The sequence below is a fragment of the Rhinatrema bivittatum genome, chromosome 3 (genome assembly GCF_901001135.1).
Source record: "Rhinatrema bivittatum chromosome 3, aRhiBiv1.1, whole genome shotgun sequence".
NCBI lineage: Eukaryota > Metazoa > Chordata > Amphibia > Gymnophiona > Rhinatrematidae > Rhinatrema > Rhinatrema bivittatum.
This window is the reverse complement of record NC_042617.1, coordinates 584,600,322-584,617,262: the sequence shown is the minus strand read 5'-3', so window position 1 is coordinate 584,617,262 and position 16,941 is coordinate 584,600,322. Positions and strand designations below refer to the sequence as shown.

General features: G+C 42.3%; 1 protein-coding gene across 3 annotated transcripts in view; it reads left to right on the top strand.

Moving 5' to 3' along the window:
- The window catches only part of LOC115088412 (tubby-related protein 4-like), a 281,728-nt gene that overhangs the window by 228,499 nt on the left and 36,288 nt on the right, over positions 1-16,941 (top strand). For all 3 annotated transcript variants that reach the window (XM_029596655.1, XM_029596654.1, XM_029596653.1), the window contains one exon: positions 11,700-11,924. In XM_029596655.1, coding sequence (XP_029452515.1) covers positions 11,700-11,924 — 225 coding nt within the window. The remainder of the gene's footprint in view (positions 1-11,699; positions 11,925-16,941) is intronic.

Below are 16,941 nucleotides of genomic sequence, written 5' to 3'. Positions count from 1 at the left end.
GTCTTTTTTTTTTTTTTTTTTTTTTTTTTTTTAGTGCGGTACCTCCTTACCATACTGCATCGGGCACACAGGAGACATGGCTGGGTGTGCGTTAAAAAAAAAACGGGCACCCAGTTTGGACGCACGTTTTTATGTGCGACTTATTGCATCGGCCCTATAGTGTTTAAAGGGATTTAGCAATGGGTGGTTATGGAGGTGTTAAAATACCAAGTTGTAATGGTGCTAGTCCACATAGGTCCTACAGCCCATGGTGTTTATAAAGGTTTTCTGCTGTCCTTAGGAAGTTCCTGGAACTTTGGAAGAATGTGGTCTTTCTCTAAGGCAGTGTTTTGTCTAGTTTGTTTCTATGTTATAATCAGGAAATGGAAACCTTGGTATTTACTTACCTAGCAAACAATTTCAGAGTCATTAAATCGTATGTACTTTTCAATGTGACACCTAAAAGCGTGTGGATTTTAATTATTACAAACAGAATATTGCTTAATTTGTACTCAAATGAAAGTGGACCTCTGTTTTGTGTTTGAGATAAACGCTGTACAAGGTTTTCCTTGATAAGCATTTACATGTGTCTTAACAATCTGTCTTAGCAACCAGACTGCTAAGAAGTGGTTCACGTGTTGACTGAAGAAATTTAGTGTTTATGAACACCAAATTGGGTTTTACTCATTAAAAAAAAATAATTTTCCTTCGCCTTTCCAACAAGTTAGTTGTGGTTCAGCAGGCTGTACCCCTTCTTATAAGACTGGATATTCCTCGTCTCAAATTCTAAGTTAAAATTTCCTTCAATTCACTTAAACAAAAATGCACCTGTATCTTTACAAAGCTGCTACTGCAAGTGCTGCCACTAACATCTTAAATCCAGAATACACACTAAATAGGGAGGAGCATCTATATTGCACTGTGAAAACTGGTCTGATATTCCATATTCTTCTAGGACAAGCAGGATGGTAGTCCTCAAACAAGGATACCAATTGAACCTATTGGGTGTCCCTGCAAACTGTCCTCCATGCCCATTTTGGGGGCCAATGGTATATCAGGAGATACTATTAAGGGAGCTCTCTGCCCTCTTAACAGGCAGAGGAGTCAAACCTATCCCACCAAAGCAAAGAGGGCAGGGATTCTACTGGTGGTACTTCCTGATTTCAAAGAGAACAGGAGGACTACGTCCCATCCTAGACCTGAGGGCCTTGAACAAGTTGCTCAAAAAAGAAAAGTTCAAGATAGTTTCCCTGGGCACCCTGATTCCTATCCTGCCAAAAGGGGACTGGCTATGCTTCCTTGATTTAAAGAATGCATACACTCACATAAAAATCTTCCCAAGTCACAGGAAGCATCTCAGATTTGTGGTGGGAATGCGTTTTCCCATAATTGGACAATTGGTTGGTCAAGAGCGCCTCTCAGGCAGTGGCCTGGAGAAGAGACGGCTGAGGGGGGATATGATAGAGGTCTTTAAGATCATGAGAGGTCTTGAACGAGTAGATGTGACTCTGTTATTTACACTTTTGAATAATAGAAGGACTAGGGGGCATTCCTTGAAGTTAGCAAGTAGCACATTTAAGACTAATCGGAGAAAATTCTTTTTCACTCAACGCACAATAAAGCTCTGGAATTTGTTGCCAGAGGATGAGGTTAGTGCAGTTAGTGTAGCTGGGTTCAAAAAAGGTTTGGATAAGTTCTTGGAAGAGAAGTCCATTAACTGCTATTGATCAAGTTTACTTAGGGAATAGCCACTGCTATTGATTGCATCAGTAGCATGGGATCATCTTGGTGTTTGGGTAATTGCCAGGTTCTTGTGGCCTGGTTTGGCCTCTGTTGGAAACAGGATGCTGGGCTTGATGGACCCTTGGTCTGACCCAGTATGGCAATTTCTTATGTTCTTATGGCCAATCGATCCATGCATTTGACCATCCGGGTGTTGGAGTCACTAGAGTTCGCATCAACTACCCAAAGTTCCACCCTAGCCCGTCACCTCTATTAGACTTCATAGGAGCCTTGCTAGACATGCTGAGGTAAGGGCCTTCTTGCCATGTTTCAGGGCGGTCACCTTGGCATCCATAGCGGCGGAGATTCAGTAGGCCAGCAGATTTCAGCTCAGCACATGTTGAGGCTGTTGGGCCACATGGCCGCAACCATCCATGTTACTCCCTTGGCATGCTTACACATGCGCAGATCCCAATGGACCCTGAGGTCGCAGTGGCGCCAGGCAACGCAGAGCCTCCAGACTCGCATTGTTACTCCATCTCTCCCGGACTCTTTGTCCTGTTGGCGGGGTCTCTCGAATTTGGAACGGGGACTGTCTTTCCAAAATCCCCCTACCCAAATTGTCCTAACCACGGATGCATCTATCCTGAGGTGGGGAGCTCATGTAGAGGGGCTCCGCACTCAGGGCCTTTGGTCCGCCCAGGAAGGAAGGTGTCAAATCAACTTCCTGGTTCTCCGGGCGATCAGGTACGTGCTGTGGGCTTTCCGGCTGTCCAACAAAATTGTTCTGATCCAAACAGACAACCAAGTAGTAATGTGGTATGGCAACAGCAGTGAGGCACAGGGTCATTCCTCCTGTATCAGAAAGCGGTCCAGATCTGGTCCTGGGGCCTGTCCCACGGATGGTTCTCAGGGCCATATAATCTGGCTGGAATGAAGAACATGATAGCGGACAGACTGAGTCATGCCTTCAGACCCCACGAATGGTGTCTAGACCAGGGGGTGGCGAACCGGATCTTCCACCTCTGGGGAGACCCAGAAATGGACTTGTTTGTGCCCCCCCCTGTAACAGAAAGGTAACTCAGCTCTGCTCCCTGTATAGGTTGGACAGCAAACCAGCCTTGGATGTCTTTACCCAGCATTGGGGCAAGGGTCTTCTTGTACACATATCCTCCAATTCCTCTGGTGATGAAGACTTTCTTGAAGCTTCGCAAGGACCGAGAGACTATGATCCTCATAGCCCCTCATTGGCTGAGATAGATCTGTTTTCCACTCCTTTGGGAGTTGTCCATCCAGAGACCGATCAGTCTGGGGACGTCCCCAGATCTCATCACGCAAGATCAGGGCAGGCTGTGGCATCCCAACCTCCAGGCCCTGTTGCTCAGGGCTTGGATATTGCGAGGTTATTTCAGCAGCTGCTCTATCTCTCTGAGGATGTGTCTCGGGTCCTGATGGCTTCTAAAAGGTCCTACGACTGAAGTGGAGGAGGTTTTCTGTGTGGTGCGAGCAGAAGGCACTAGATCTGTTCATCCTGCCCCACACAAAAATGGCTTGACTATCTTCTACACCTATCGGAAGCTGGCTTGACATCCAACTCATTAGAGTTCATCTCAGTGCAATTGGCTCATACCACCGCGGTGTAGATGGGTATGCCATCTCTATACAGCCGGTAGTTATCTGCTTCATGCGGGGCCTGCTTTCAATTGAAGCCTCCCCTAAGGGATCTCAGCGTGGTGCTAGCTTAGCTGATTGAAAGCAGCTGCTTTTCTGTGACCCTGAAGTACCTGACCTGGAAGGTCATATTTTGGGTGGTGGTGACTTCAGCGCGCAGGGTCAGTGAGCTCCAGGCCTTAGTGACTTATCCACATTATACCAGATTTTATCATAAGGGTGGTCTTGCGTTCCCACCCTAAGTTCCTGCCTAATCTGGTGACAGATTTCCATCTTAACTTGTTAATCGTCCTGCCAACATTCTTTCCCAGGCCCCATTTGCACCAAGGCAAACGAGCACTGCACAGTTTGGATTGCAAGAGAGCCTTAGCCTTCTATCTGGAGCAGACAGTAACCCATAGACAATCCACTCAACTTTTTATTTCTTTTGACAGGAATAGGTTGGGAGTTGCCGTTGCCAAATACACTATCCAATTGATGATCAGACTACATCTCCTATTATGCCCAGGCGGGACTGCATCTTGGGGGTCGTGTCAAGGCTCATGTCAGAGCCATGGCAACATCAGAGGCCCACTTGTGAGCAGTTCATGTGGAGGAGATCTGCAATGCTGTGACATGTTCTCTCCACACATTCACATCTCACTACTATCTGGATAGGGATGGCTGACATGACAGTAGGTTCGACCAATCTGTCCTTCGGAATCTCTTTGAGGTATAGAACCCAACTCTTCCTGCCTAGGTCCCATTGTTTGTGTTCAGACTGTCTCCCCCTCTGTTACCATCAGCACTGTGGTGGTTGTTCCTGTTGGTGCTTGTTGATCCCCTTTTGTATTGGAGAGCAGCCTATAGCTAGGGATTCACCCATGTGTGAGGACTACCATGCTGCTTGTCGTAGGAGAAAGAGTTGCTTACCTATAATAGGTGTTCTCCTAGGACAGCAGGAAGTTAGTCCTCACAAAACCTTCCCACCACCCCACGGAGTTGGGTTTCCCCTGTTTTTTTATTTTACTCATAATTCTATGTTATGGGATTGAAGAGGGACCCCATGTGGACGTGTTGTTTAGGGCATGCTAGGTATGCTCAGTGTACAAAAGTTCCAGAAACTTTGACATAAGTATTCCCTGCCAGGCTCCAACTGTTTCATGAGGACTAACATCCTGCTCTCCTAGGAGAGCACCTGTTACAGGTAAGCAACCCTGCTTTACATTCAGTATAACTCTTGAAAGGTGATAGAAAGCAGCTTTAGGCCCAGCAGATAGAGGTTTCTCAGCAAGCATTAGCATGTCACTGGCATCCTGAAAGTCCCAAGGGAGCTTTGCAGCTAGACTGTCATTTAACCTAGATCTTGTCCAGTTGTTTGTCCAGACTTGTTACTATCTATAGAAAGCTCATTTTTCACATATCTGGGTTTTATTTTATTTACTTTTTTATTGTTGCACAATTCAAGGAGCCTGGACATGTAACTTTTCCAAAGCTGATACTTCCCACAACATCTAGAATAGTCTAATTTTCATTGGCAGTTTACCTTAATTATATTCTGAAATGAAAAAAATTTGCCAGTTATCACTGGTTCCAGCTCTCAGTGAGTCTGAGTCCTGAACATTACATATTGTTGGCCTTAATTGCTCCAATCATTGGGTTGGGCTATGTATTTATTCCCTTACTCTTGCATGTGTTGGGAACATCCAGCGAATTCATAGAGCTAATGTACACAGTGAAAATAGGAGTAACCAATGATGTGGGGGAAGGGGCTGGGGAGGACAACTGAGGGATAGCTGCACATTTGCTCTCATACGGGCCGATGCAGTATGGTGCGCTCGACCGAGCGCACCGTTAGCCCCTTTTAGCCGCGCATTTTCCACGCACTATTTTTACCCCTTATACAGTAAGGGGTAATAGCGCGTGGAAAACGTGCGGCCAACCCCCCCGAAACTAATAGCGCCCGCAACATACAAATGCATGTTGATGAGCCTATTAGTTAGTCCCAAGCGATCCAGAAAGTAAACTCCTGCCGGCACCAGGCAAGTGTATAGAAAAGCAGAAAAAACTACTTTTCTGTACACCCTCAGACTTACTATCATAGCGATATTAAGTCGGAGGCTCCAAAAAAAAAAAAAAAAAAAATTCAGCTCATGGGTTGGAAGACAGACGCTCAATTTTGCCAGTGTCCATTTTCCGAACCTGTGGCTGACAGCGGGTTTGAGAACCAACGCCGGTAAAATTAAGCGTCGGCTGTCAAACCCGCTGACAGCCGCCGCTTCTGTCAATAAGGAGGCGCTAGGATGCGCTAGTGTCCCTAGCGCTTCCTTTTACCGCGGGCCCTCATTTGAATAGAAAATCGCGAGCCCAGGAGAGTGGTCTGGGCGCTCGTTGGGAAAGTGGGCACTTGCCTCGGAGCGCTGGCTCTCCTGCGCATTTTACTGTATCGGCCCGATACTTGGGACTGATATAGGCAAACGATCTGGCTATTGTGGAAACTCAGGCTGAATCCCTGTAAATAAGGGGAGACATGTTTGCAGAAGGGAACAAGTTCAGGCACCCCCTTCCCCCTCCCAATAGCTGGAGTGACCCTGACACCCAAAAGTATGGACTCTAGTTTGTGGGTAATATTAGATAAAATATTTACTAAGTCTATGCATTGGTTCATTCTACCTTCTGTTACCTGCTGAAAGTTTAAACTATAGACCACCTCAAGCCACCCCTTTCAATTAAACCAAAACATTTTGGAGTTCATTTGCCTGTATGGCTATCTCTGATAACTGGAATCATATCATGGTATTTCTATGTTGGCTGTTACCAATTTATGTATAATGATATACCTCTGTAGAGTAGCTACTTCTTATTGCTTTCACCAACTTCTTGTTGCTTTTACCTTTTTGGGGGTATGTTTTATGCAAATAAAACCATTTAAGGTTTTCGTCTTTGTTTTTCTCTTTGCGAGATTCGTTCTTATTTATTTATTTGTTTATTTATTTTTCTATACCGACATTCAATTTGGTATATCACATCGGTTTACATCTAACAATATGTCTAAGGCGAATCTTGTAATGACATAGTACATTATAACAGCTTAACTGAGAACTGGTTATGTTACAATAACGGTTTTATACAATTATACAATTATAACGTGCTTGAATGGCATAACTTAATACGGCATATATAAAAAGGTTTAATAAATATAGCATATGTAAAAAAAAAAAAAAAGGATTAATAAATTAACTATGTACAGAGGAAGTGTGGGGTCTGGTATAAGGTGGGAAGGGGGACTGTGGTGGTGTTATTTGTCTAGGGTGAAAGCTTTCCTGAAGAGCCATGTCTTGAGGTTTTTTCGGAAGGTAGGTGTGGAAGGGTCAGTTCTGAGAGCGGTTGGGAGGTTGTTCCATAGGTGAGGACCCGCTACAGATGCGGCGCGTTCTCTTGTGGAGACTTTGTGTGCTTCCTTTGTGGGGGGGATGGGGAGTAGGCCTGTGTTGATAGAGCGGAGATTTCTGGTAGGGATGTATGTGGCCAGAGGTCTTTGTAACCAGCTGGCTTTGTCGTTATATAATGCTTTATGAATGAGCATGAGTGTTTTGTATTGAGATCTGCAGGGAACAGGCAGCCAGTGGAGTTGTTTGAGTGCTGGCGTGATGTGATCTGTTTTTTTCTTATTCGTTAGAGACCGTGCTGCGGCATTTTGTAGGAGCTGGAGGGACTTGAGGGTAGGCCCGTCAGGAGGGCATTGCAATAGTCCATTTTGGCGAAAAGAAGGGATTGCAGTACCGTCCGGTAGTCTGGGGGATGGAGATGGGGTTGGAGTTTCTTTAGGATTTGAAGTTTGTAGAAACCTTCTTTTATCAGAGTCTTGATATGTTGTTTGAAGTTCAGTTCCTGGTCCAAGATGACTCCGAGGTCTCTAACCGTCGGGAGTATGTTGTATTTGGGTAGGATTGAGGGATCTGTTATGGGTATTGAGGATTTTTTAGTGAGGTGAAGTATTTCCGTTTTGTTCTGGTTGAGCGTTAGTGCCATTTCTGAGAGGATGGTGGTAATGTTTGTCTTGTATGTTTCCCATTGGTTTAGTGCCTTGTCGATGTTGTCTCTGATAGGGAGCAGGATTTGTACATCATCGGCGTACAGAAAGTAGGTGAGTCCTGTTTTGTCTAGGTAGTTGCATAGTGGTAGCATATAGACATTGAAGAGGGTGGGGGAAAGTGATGAGCCTTGGGGGACTCCTTGTGAGAGGGGTATTCTTTCTGATGTTGTATTTCCAAGGGTTACTTTGAAGGTTCTGTTGGTGAGGAATGATTGGAACCATTGGAGAATGGTGCCGGTGATGCCTATTTCTTTTAGTCTGTGAATTAGAATTTTATGGCTGACGGTGTCAAATGCAGCGGAGATGTCTAGTAGGATTAGGAGGAAGGATGCGCCTCTGTCGAATCCTCATAGTATGGTATTTGTGAGGGTGAGTAGTAGGGATTCTGTGCTGTGAAATTTTTTGAAGCCGTGTTGGGCGGGAGCTAGAATGTTGTGGTTTTCCAGGAATTCTGAGAGTTGGTGGTTAACCGTCTTTTCGATGATCTTCGCCAGGAACGGAAGGTTCAAGATGGGCTGATAGTTGGATGGGATGGTCGGGTCGAGATGTGCTTTTTTTAGGATGGGTTTAACTATAGCACATTTGAGGGAATCCGGGAGTATTCCTTGTTCAAGGGAAAGATTGGTGATGTCCGCGATGGGTCTAGCTAGGCAGTCTGGAATCAGCTTGAGGGATTTTGTTGGGATGGAGTCTAGGGGGTGTGCTGCTGGGTTAATCTTTCGGATAATGTTTTCTACTTTGGTAGAAGCTACGGTCTCGAACTGTGACCATGTTGTTGCAGTGGAAGGTGTTTGTGCGTTGGTTTTGGATTGACTGGAGGTTCTGTAGGGTTAAGTTTGGCTGTTTTTTCTATGAGGGGTTGAGCGAAGCTGTGGCTGGTACTCATGACAGCACACTTATAATACTCTTAGCTCCACACTTATCTTTCTTGTAAATGTGAAAAACCTTTATGTTGTCCTTTTCTGTTTGTGCTATACTATTCCTGCCTTCTCTAGTGCCTAACTTATGACTTGGATTGGCCACTGTTGTAAACAGGATACTGGACTTGATGGACCATTGATCCAACCCAGTATGGCATATCTTATGTTCTTATGTTCTGACACTGCCAGCGACACTATCTGCTTCAGGGGCTGGAGAGAGCAGAGTATAATAGGAGTATATAAAACATTTACTTAACAGACATATAAAAATGCTTTTAACTTTGAGTGTTTTTCATTCAAATTTCCATTTTTCAAAGCGTCTGTGTATGTTCTCTTTATGCTTACGTTTTTAATAGGAACCTGACCAATCACACGCTCTTAACCTGCTGCCATCGTCATTCGCTTCAATTGAATTTATACTAATAAAGATATTGAATATATTGAATCTAATGCTAATAAAGTGCTAATAAAAAATGGCCTAGTCTCTTTATTAAGGTCTTAAGGCATTACTGTGTCTCATTTATAAATAAAACACTGTTCTATTTGAGTTACTTGAAGATCAAAATTCCACCTCGTTTGTGATGTTGCAACTGTATTAATGCTGCCACTCTTACATCTTCTTGTGTATGAGAATCCAGTGTGATACTACCGGCGCTTCACTTTTCTAGCAACGGATATAGCTTAAGTGTTCCTGTGTACACATCCTAAACAATCATTTAGTCTTAGCAGACCACAAGGGCACCATAATGCATAAACTGCTCCTGATGTGCATGTAAGCTTTTGACAAAACCTAAATGATATGCAGTTTGATAAAATCAACACTTGTCCGTAATATATCTTGTCACAGATATTGTAGTGTCCACATATACAATGGCCAGGTGGTTTGTTATTAGCATTCAATATTGACTCCAAGGCATATCTCAAAGATTTGCAGCTCTTTTTAATGCAAAAATAGGTTGATCCAGAAAAACTAGAAGTACACTCAATACCTACCAGTACTTTTTGCACTTGATTTAAGAGCACATGTATGTGGAGGAAAAGGTAACATGCAAACCAATTTCTGCTCTGTAGTTTTTTTAGAAGATCTAAATAACAATTAATGATTAGCCCACTGGGCTTTTATAAGCTTCCCTAATTATTTTAGCCAGATAACCCCTTTGTAAAAATCGTCTTATAATTGTAGCCTGTTGGATAAATTCCTCTTCTGTCAAGCAAAGACATCAGAGCCTTAAAAATTGACCCACAGGTATATTCTCATAAATGCCTAGGGTGGAAACTTGTACAGTGTAGTATTTTATTTCAGTCAGTTGGTTTATGATAAATTGAAAAATCAAAACCATCTGATGTAGTAGTTATTTGAATATCTAAAAACACTACTTGTTCCTTACTGAGTGTGAAAGTAAACATCAAGTTTGTATCACAGGAGTTTAACCAGAGGAAAAACCTCTCAAGATCTTCATCTTCTCTTATCCATACTGTTGGCCTGACTTCATGACATGATAAATGAACTTGACAAAAAACTTTTTATGTATTGATCTTGCATCAAATGCCTAAACCAGCTAACAGCTCACACAAAAAGGTATGATAGATATTGAAGAGCATGGTGAAGAGGGCTGACACTTAAGAAAACCCTAGGGCTAATTCATGCCATAAAGAGACAGTATGCCCAAACCATACTTGCTTAGCATGGTCTGAAAGAAAAGATAGAAACCAACAATAGGCAGCCTGGCAATACCCACGCCATACTGTTGGCTTAACAGTATGGCGTGGGTCAGAATATCGGAGGCCGAGGAGAGGTCAAGTAAAATGAGATAACTTGTCCCATGCTCAGAACAATGACAAACTGTATCAAACATGGAAAGCAACAATATTTCGGTACTCAGGTTTTTACAAAAACCATATTACTATGTTCGTCTAAGTAGTTATTAATTGTTCAAGCAGTACTGATTCCAATACTTTAACCGGGAAGGGAAGATATTGGGTTATAGTTTGTAGGGTCTTAGGGCTCAAGAGTTGGCTGCTTTAATATTGAACAGAAGCTTGTTTAAATAGCATTCTGAAAAGTTGACAGTTTGAGAGATGATTGCTGGTAGATTGTCACTCAAGACTAATTCTTCCCATTTCTAAGGCCTTTTATTTGCCTTTCAAAAATGTTGTACAAGAGCCAGTTTTACCTCAAGTTTCTTTGGATGCCCTCAATTTGACTGCAGAGATGGAAAAACCAGTGGATAAGCAAAACTTCTAGCAACTCTTATTGTGACTTTAGCTTTGGACTCTGATTGAGATTATTATTAAAGTCTTTTTTTTTTTGCAATAAGGAGTCTGTTAATGGTCTAAAAGTCCATATTTATCCTGATGTTTCAAAAGTAACCCAGGCTAAAAGGAAAGGATTTAGATTATTATGATCTGGAGTTTTGCAACTGAGTACTCTTTTGGCTTAATTCTCCTTGCAAATGTATTGTAAAATTTCAAGGGGTTAAATGTCTTTTTTGACCCCACCCAGCTATCTGGCTTCTTGAATGAAAGGCAACAACAGAGGAACAGCTCTGGGATTTCCATTCCTGGAGTCACTTCTTCACCATTTACTTAGACACTACAGTAAAATGGAGGGCCTGTCTGTGTTCTGCCATTAATTTTGTTCTGTAAAGTTTAAGTTCTTTATTTTTCTTTTGATCTTGGACGACCTCCCCTTTAGTTGTGGATTGACATGGCATAGGTGTTATATATTACCTGAGTTTTTCTTTGTTATGAAGGTTTTTTGTTTTATTATCTTATGCTGTTCCTAACAAATATATTACTTGGATATTTCTTTGAAAATTGATATAAATAAAATAAAAAAACTTGAATAACGAAGTAATGCAAGGGTTAAGTGAAAAGACTGAACTGTTCATATTATGAATAATAGTTTTTAAAATGGGAATATCCTCCCACTTTTTAACAATCTGAATACATACCTGATGTAAACTTTCATTGGCCTGGCTGAACAGAAGAAACTGAATCTATCTGAGCAAATTGGGCACAAATTATTTGAATTTTGCTAATAAAGACAGAATGCCCTCAGAGCTAATTGGAAGAGCCCTGGCTGGATATATGGAACAAGTTATAAAGCAGACAGAGTAGATTGTTTCATGTCAGCGAATAATTTGCAAGATGATTCCAAAAATATCACTGGTGTAATGTCTGTGTTTTAATAACTCCATAGGAAAAACACCAAGAAGAACCTGCCCGGGGTGGGGAGGGGGAGGTAATAGTAAACAAATGTATGGGCCTTTCAGAAGCAGTGACTTTGGCTTGGGAAACTTGATGGCATTTTCTTTCTCTTTGTTTCCCAGCGGCCCATCATGTCGATTTGCTGGGGACACAGAGACTCGCGCTTGTTCCTGGCCTCTGGCCCTGCCCTGTACGTCGTCCGAGTGGAGCACAGGATCTCCAGCCTGCAGCTTCTCTGCCAGCACACGATCGCCAGCTGTTTGCGGGATGACCGGGAAATTGGCAAACTCACCATGCCTCCTCGGCTGTGCTCATACCTCACAACTGCTTTCATAGCAACCATAAAGGTAAAGTGAAAGGATGCAGAGCTGGTTCATGCTCATGAGATGCTCAGCCTGGAAAGAAAACTGTTGCCTGAATAATGGTAGTACAGAGCCGTGGGTACATCCACAGCAGGAGTAGATAAGGGGGCTGCCGGCGCTGATAATGGTAGGCTGCCTGTGGTGAAACCGATTTAAAAAGAAATTTTAAAAAAACCAATGCAGACGAATCGCGCTCACATTCCAGGGCAAAGAATAGAAACAAAAACAGCCACAACTAAAAACAAGAAATTGCCTTATATTCAATGTTCTTAAATTATCATAAAAAGCTGCCAGAGTGAGCAATAGTATTTTGCACAAGATGTTAAGGATACACCTGTGATTTGTATCTAGTCGTCTTGATTCATGTTTAAAGGGACCCTTGGGCTGTATTCATATGTCTCCCTAAATAATAGCCATTTCACCATCTCAAGAGGTAAACTGTAGTTGTAGCAAGTATGTCAAAATTCATACTTGTATAAAGTTAGGATGGAGGCAGTCCAAAGAAGAGCAACCAAAATGGTGAGGGGGGTCAGCATTTGAAGACTTGTGAGGAGAGGCTGAAGGATCTGAATATCTACACCCTGGAAGAAAGAAGGTGCAGGGGAGATATGATTCAGACCATCAGATATCTGAAAGGTTTGATGATGCACCATCATCAAACCTTTTCCACTGGAAAGAAATCAATAGAACTAGGGGTCAAAAAATGAAACTCCAGGGAGGACGACCCAGAACCAATATCAGGAAATATGGTGGTGAATGCCTGAAATGCCCTTCTGGAAGAGGTGGTGAAGGCAAAAACAGTCAAGAAATTCAAAGGGGCATGGGATAAAACACTGTGGATCCCTAAAGGCTAGAGGTTGGAAATGAAGAAAAGAGTGCATGGGGAGTAACTGGGGGTAACTTGCTGGTGTGGCAGTTGCTACCCTTAACAATTAAGCCTTGATACTATTAATGCAACTCCATTATTGCTCTGTGCGCCAACGGCAGTGAGAAAAGGGGAATTGGATTCAGACAGCAACCAAGAAATGCCCCGAAATTTACGGTTTGGGGAACATGGGGGTAACAAGCTGATACGGCGCTTATTTTCCTTAATTACTAAGCCTGATACTTTTGATGCAACTCCAACATTACTCTCTGCTTTCATGGCAAAGGTTAAGGGAAATTGCTGGTAAACTGATAAGCATGGGGGCAGACTAGGTGGATCATTTGGTCCTTTTCTGCCATTAAGTTAGAATGGAGAATAAAAATACAAACAGAAATGTGTCTAATTTTATCTGAATTCATTCGGATGTAGCACACATTAAAATCTTAGTGTAAACCTAGGCCCAGGGATAAGGCACACCCAGTGTTTAAACCCCCGTACCATTACCTTGACCATGTTTCTTCAGGTTCTCCCCACCCCTGGGCAAATTTAATCTTTTCAGTTCAAATTATTGTATTTTATTTTGTTTATTCACGTTTTATATACCGATATTCATGTTGGCTTCATATCGGTTTACAAGGCAAATCAAAGAAAATACTACAAAATCCATTGGTAAGAACAATTTGCAACAATTCAAAACTTTAGCTAAAATAAAGTAAAAACTTTTAACTGAAAATTAAAAAACCTAACCAATTACTCTAAAAAAAAAAAAAAAAAAAGAAAGAAAAACTCTAAAACTGCCCTTAAAATTATAAATAATGAGTAAAGTAAACAAAATAAGGTAAATATAATTCTGAATAAAACAAAGTAAAAAATGAGAATAAAATAATTAAAACTATATCTAGGGAATTATCCCGGCTGTATGAATGCTTGTTCAAATAACCATGTCTTCAGTTTTGGGGTTTTTTTTTTAATGAATGTGGGTTTGACTCTAGCCTTGTGTCTAACAGTAATGTTAGAATTGTTTTTTCTTAGCATCATGGATATCACTTACATGGCACCACAGAATATTTTCTTCCTGTGCTAACCAAATCTAGGCCCTCCATGAGCCACAGGGTTTTGTTTGTTTCTCAAATCTTTTATACTGCACTAACAGCATGCTGATCAAGGCGGTTTAAAACAAAATAGCATAAATCACATTTCATAATAAAATGAATCATGGAATGGAAACAACCACACCTTCACTTTTTTCCTAAAACTCTAATTTGCCTCCAGTCTAATATCTAATGGAACTGAGTTCCAGCATCCAGACCCTACCACCGAGAACATCTCCTTTTCAAACCCCTCTTTTCTTACTTGCCTCACTCCTGGTTTTATGAACAATGATTCTGTTGAATGCAACAGATGCTTTGGAATATATTCCTGCACCATATAAGGGAGCCAGATAACTTGCTCCCTTATATGCCTTAAACAGGAAGGTCATGATCTTAAATACAATTCTCTCATTGGTAACCAATGTAGTGCTTTCAACAATGGTTTGGCACTAATATGTCTAGGGCAGCCAAAAATCAACCTGACTGCCATATTTTGCATCACCTGAAGTTGTAAGTTCTTAGCTGTCATCCCCATCAACACTCCATTACAGTAGTCAAATAGTGGCCTGAACTATTGATCTAAATACCACTACACTCAATTTATACCTTATTTTCTTCAGTAAACGCAACACTAAAAATATCCTTTTCATCATCAAAAGATATGTGGTTCAAATGACAGACTATAATCATAAATTACCACCAAATTCTGAATTACCAGAATGTTATCACATCTTTTCTTACCGACCCTTAACTCTAAACTTCTATGAGGGGCTTTTGTAGTAAAAACCATCCATTCCGTTTTTTCCTCATTCAAAATCAACTTATTCTCCCGCAATCCTGTCTGAATCTTAGTTAACATCATCAATGGATCCTTTCCAAATGGGCATAATATCTGAACATCAACCTCACAAATGTATCCCCTAAACCCCAAACTATGGATTAAGGCCCCCCTACGGTTGCAAAAAATATTAAAAAGCAATGGAGCTAGAGGGGAGCCTTGGGGTAACCCACAATCTAGACTATAGGCCTCTGCCTTCTCCTCCCTAACATGCACTTCCAACTGCCTATCCTTCGAAAAGAAATATATCCAGTTCAGCACACATTCCAACAGTCCTAAGACATTACATCTACCAATCAATATTTGATGATCTATCAGATCAAAGGTACTGGTAAGATCTAATAAAACTAGCCCCAGAGCCTCTCCTTTGTCTAAATTCTCACAATCCCATCATTCAGTGCTATTAAAAGTTTCCGTACTATAGCCAGGTCGAAATCCTGATTGGTACTCATCCAGAACATAATTATCTGTTAAATACCTAGTTTCCTTTTTCTAAAATTTTAGACAAATATGGACTATTAGTAACCGAGCGGTAATTCACCATAGCGTCCTTATCTGCCCCTATCTTTTTCAAGAGGGGGCAAATTATGATCTTTTTCAATATCCCCAAATAAACTCCCTTATTCAAGGACACGTTTATAATCAATTGGAGTCTTATTAATAATTCTATCGGAAGGTTCTGCACCAAAATTATGGACAAGGGTCCAAATAATACGTAGTGGGATTACAATCGATAAATTATTCTTCCATTCTAACCGACCCACTTCCTCTAAAGTCCCCATTCCTTTCCCCCTTGATATCTGAATGGCAGCTTCTACCGCTAGGACTAGAGTAGTGAGCAACTCCCCTTTCTTAACCAACCTACCTCTCAATCCTTCCATCTTATGTTTTCAATACTATGCAAAACTCTTACAATTCAGAGCCTCTGGAATAAACATAACTGGCATACAATCTTTTTCATAATCACAGCCCACCTCAGCGAAGTGAGAGAGAGAGCCACCTCAATAGCAGGACCAAAATTATGGAATTCATTACCTTTGGAATTAAGATCACAGACATAGCATATGCCCCTCGAAAGGCACTAGGCCAATCACAAGGCGGCAACAAGACCTTTAAATCGAGGCGACTCCCGCCGGGCGTCGCGCGCCCAAAGGGGCGCGACCTAAGGTGCCTGCCCCTTAGCGAGCCCCTTGGAGAGACCCAGGAACCAGACCCAAGGCCTCTTTAGCAGCATACTTGCCCCTACTTTGGCACCTCTCAACTGCATTCATCCAATTCCCATTCAACCTTCAGCAATATTCAACCAGCACCATACCAGCTCATTACAGCACTCATCCAGCACTGAGCCAACCTGCAGCAGCATTCACTCAGCACTGAGCCAACCTGCAGCAGCATTCACTCAGCACTGAGCCAACCTGCAGCAGCATTCACTCAGCACTCAGCCAACCTGCAGCAGCATTCACTCAGCACTCAGCCAACCTGCAGCAGCATTCACTCAGCACTGAGCCAACCTGCAGCAGCATTCACTCAGCACTCAGCCAACCTGCAGCAGCATTCACTCAGCACCCAGCAAACCTGCAGCAGCATTCAAGCAGCATTCACTCAGCACCCAGCCACCTTCAGTAGCATTCACTCAGCACTCAGCTAACCTACAGTAAACACCCAGCCAACCTGCAGCAGCATTTAACCAGCACCCAGCCAACCTGCACCCAGCCATCCTAAAACATCTTTCAACCAGCACCAAACCTGCAAACTACAGCACCCATCCAACTCTTATCCAACCACTACCAGCATTCATACAGCCATTCCCCTGGTATCTATAACAAGCCTTCACGCAACCGACAATGCTCTACCGCCCACACACCTACAAATCTCTGATCCCAATCATGATTTCCCCTACCACTCAGTTTCTAGGTCTCACCTTATTTACCATCTTTCTATTCAACGCACAATCACTTACCAACAAAACTTTAATACTTAACGACTTACTGCTGGACTCAACACCGGATTTTTGCGCCATAACAGAAACATGGCTCAAACCCACTGACATCGCACTTATTAACCAACTACCAACACAGATATATGACTTCTTCTCTATCCCAAGACAAAAAAAAAAGAGGCGGGGGTATCTTCCTAGCTGCCAAAAAATCCCTGAGGTTCTCACTCTATCCTATCAACACAAATACCAAATTAGAACTAGGATTATTC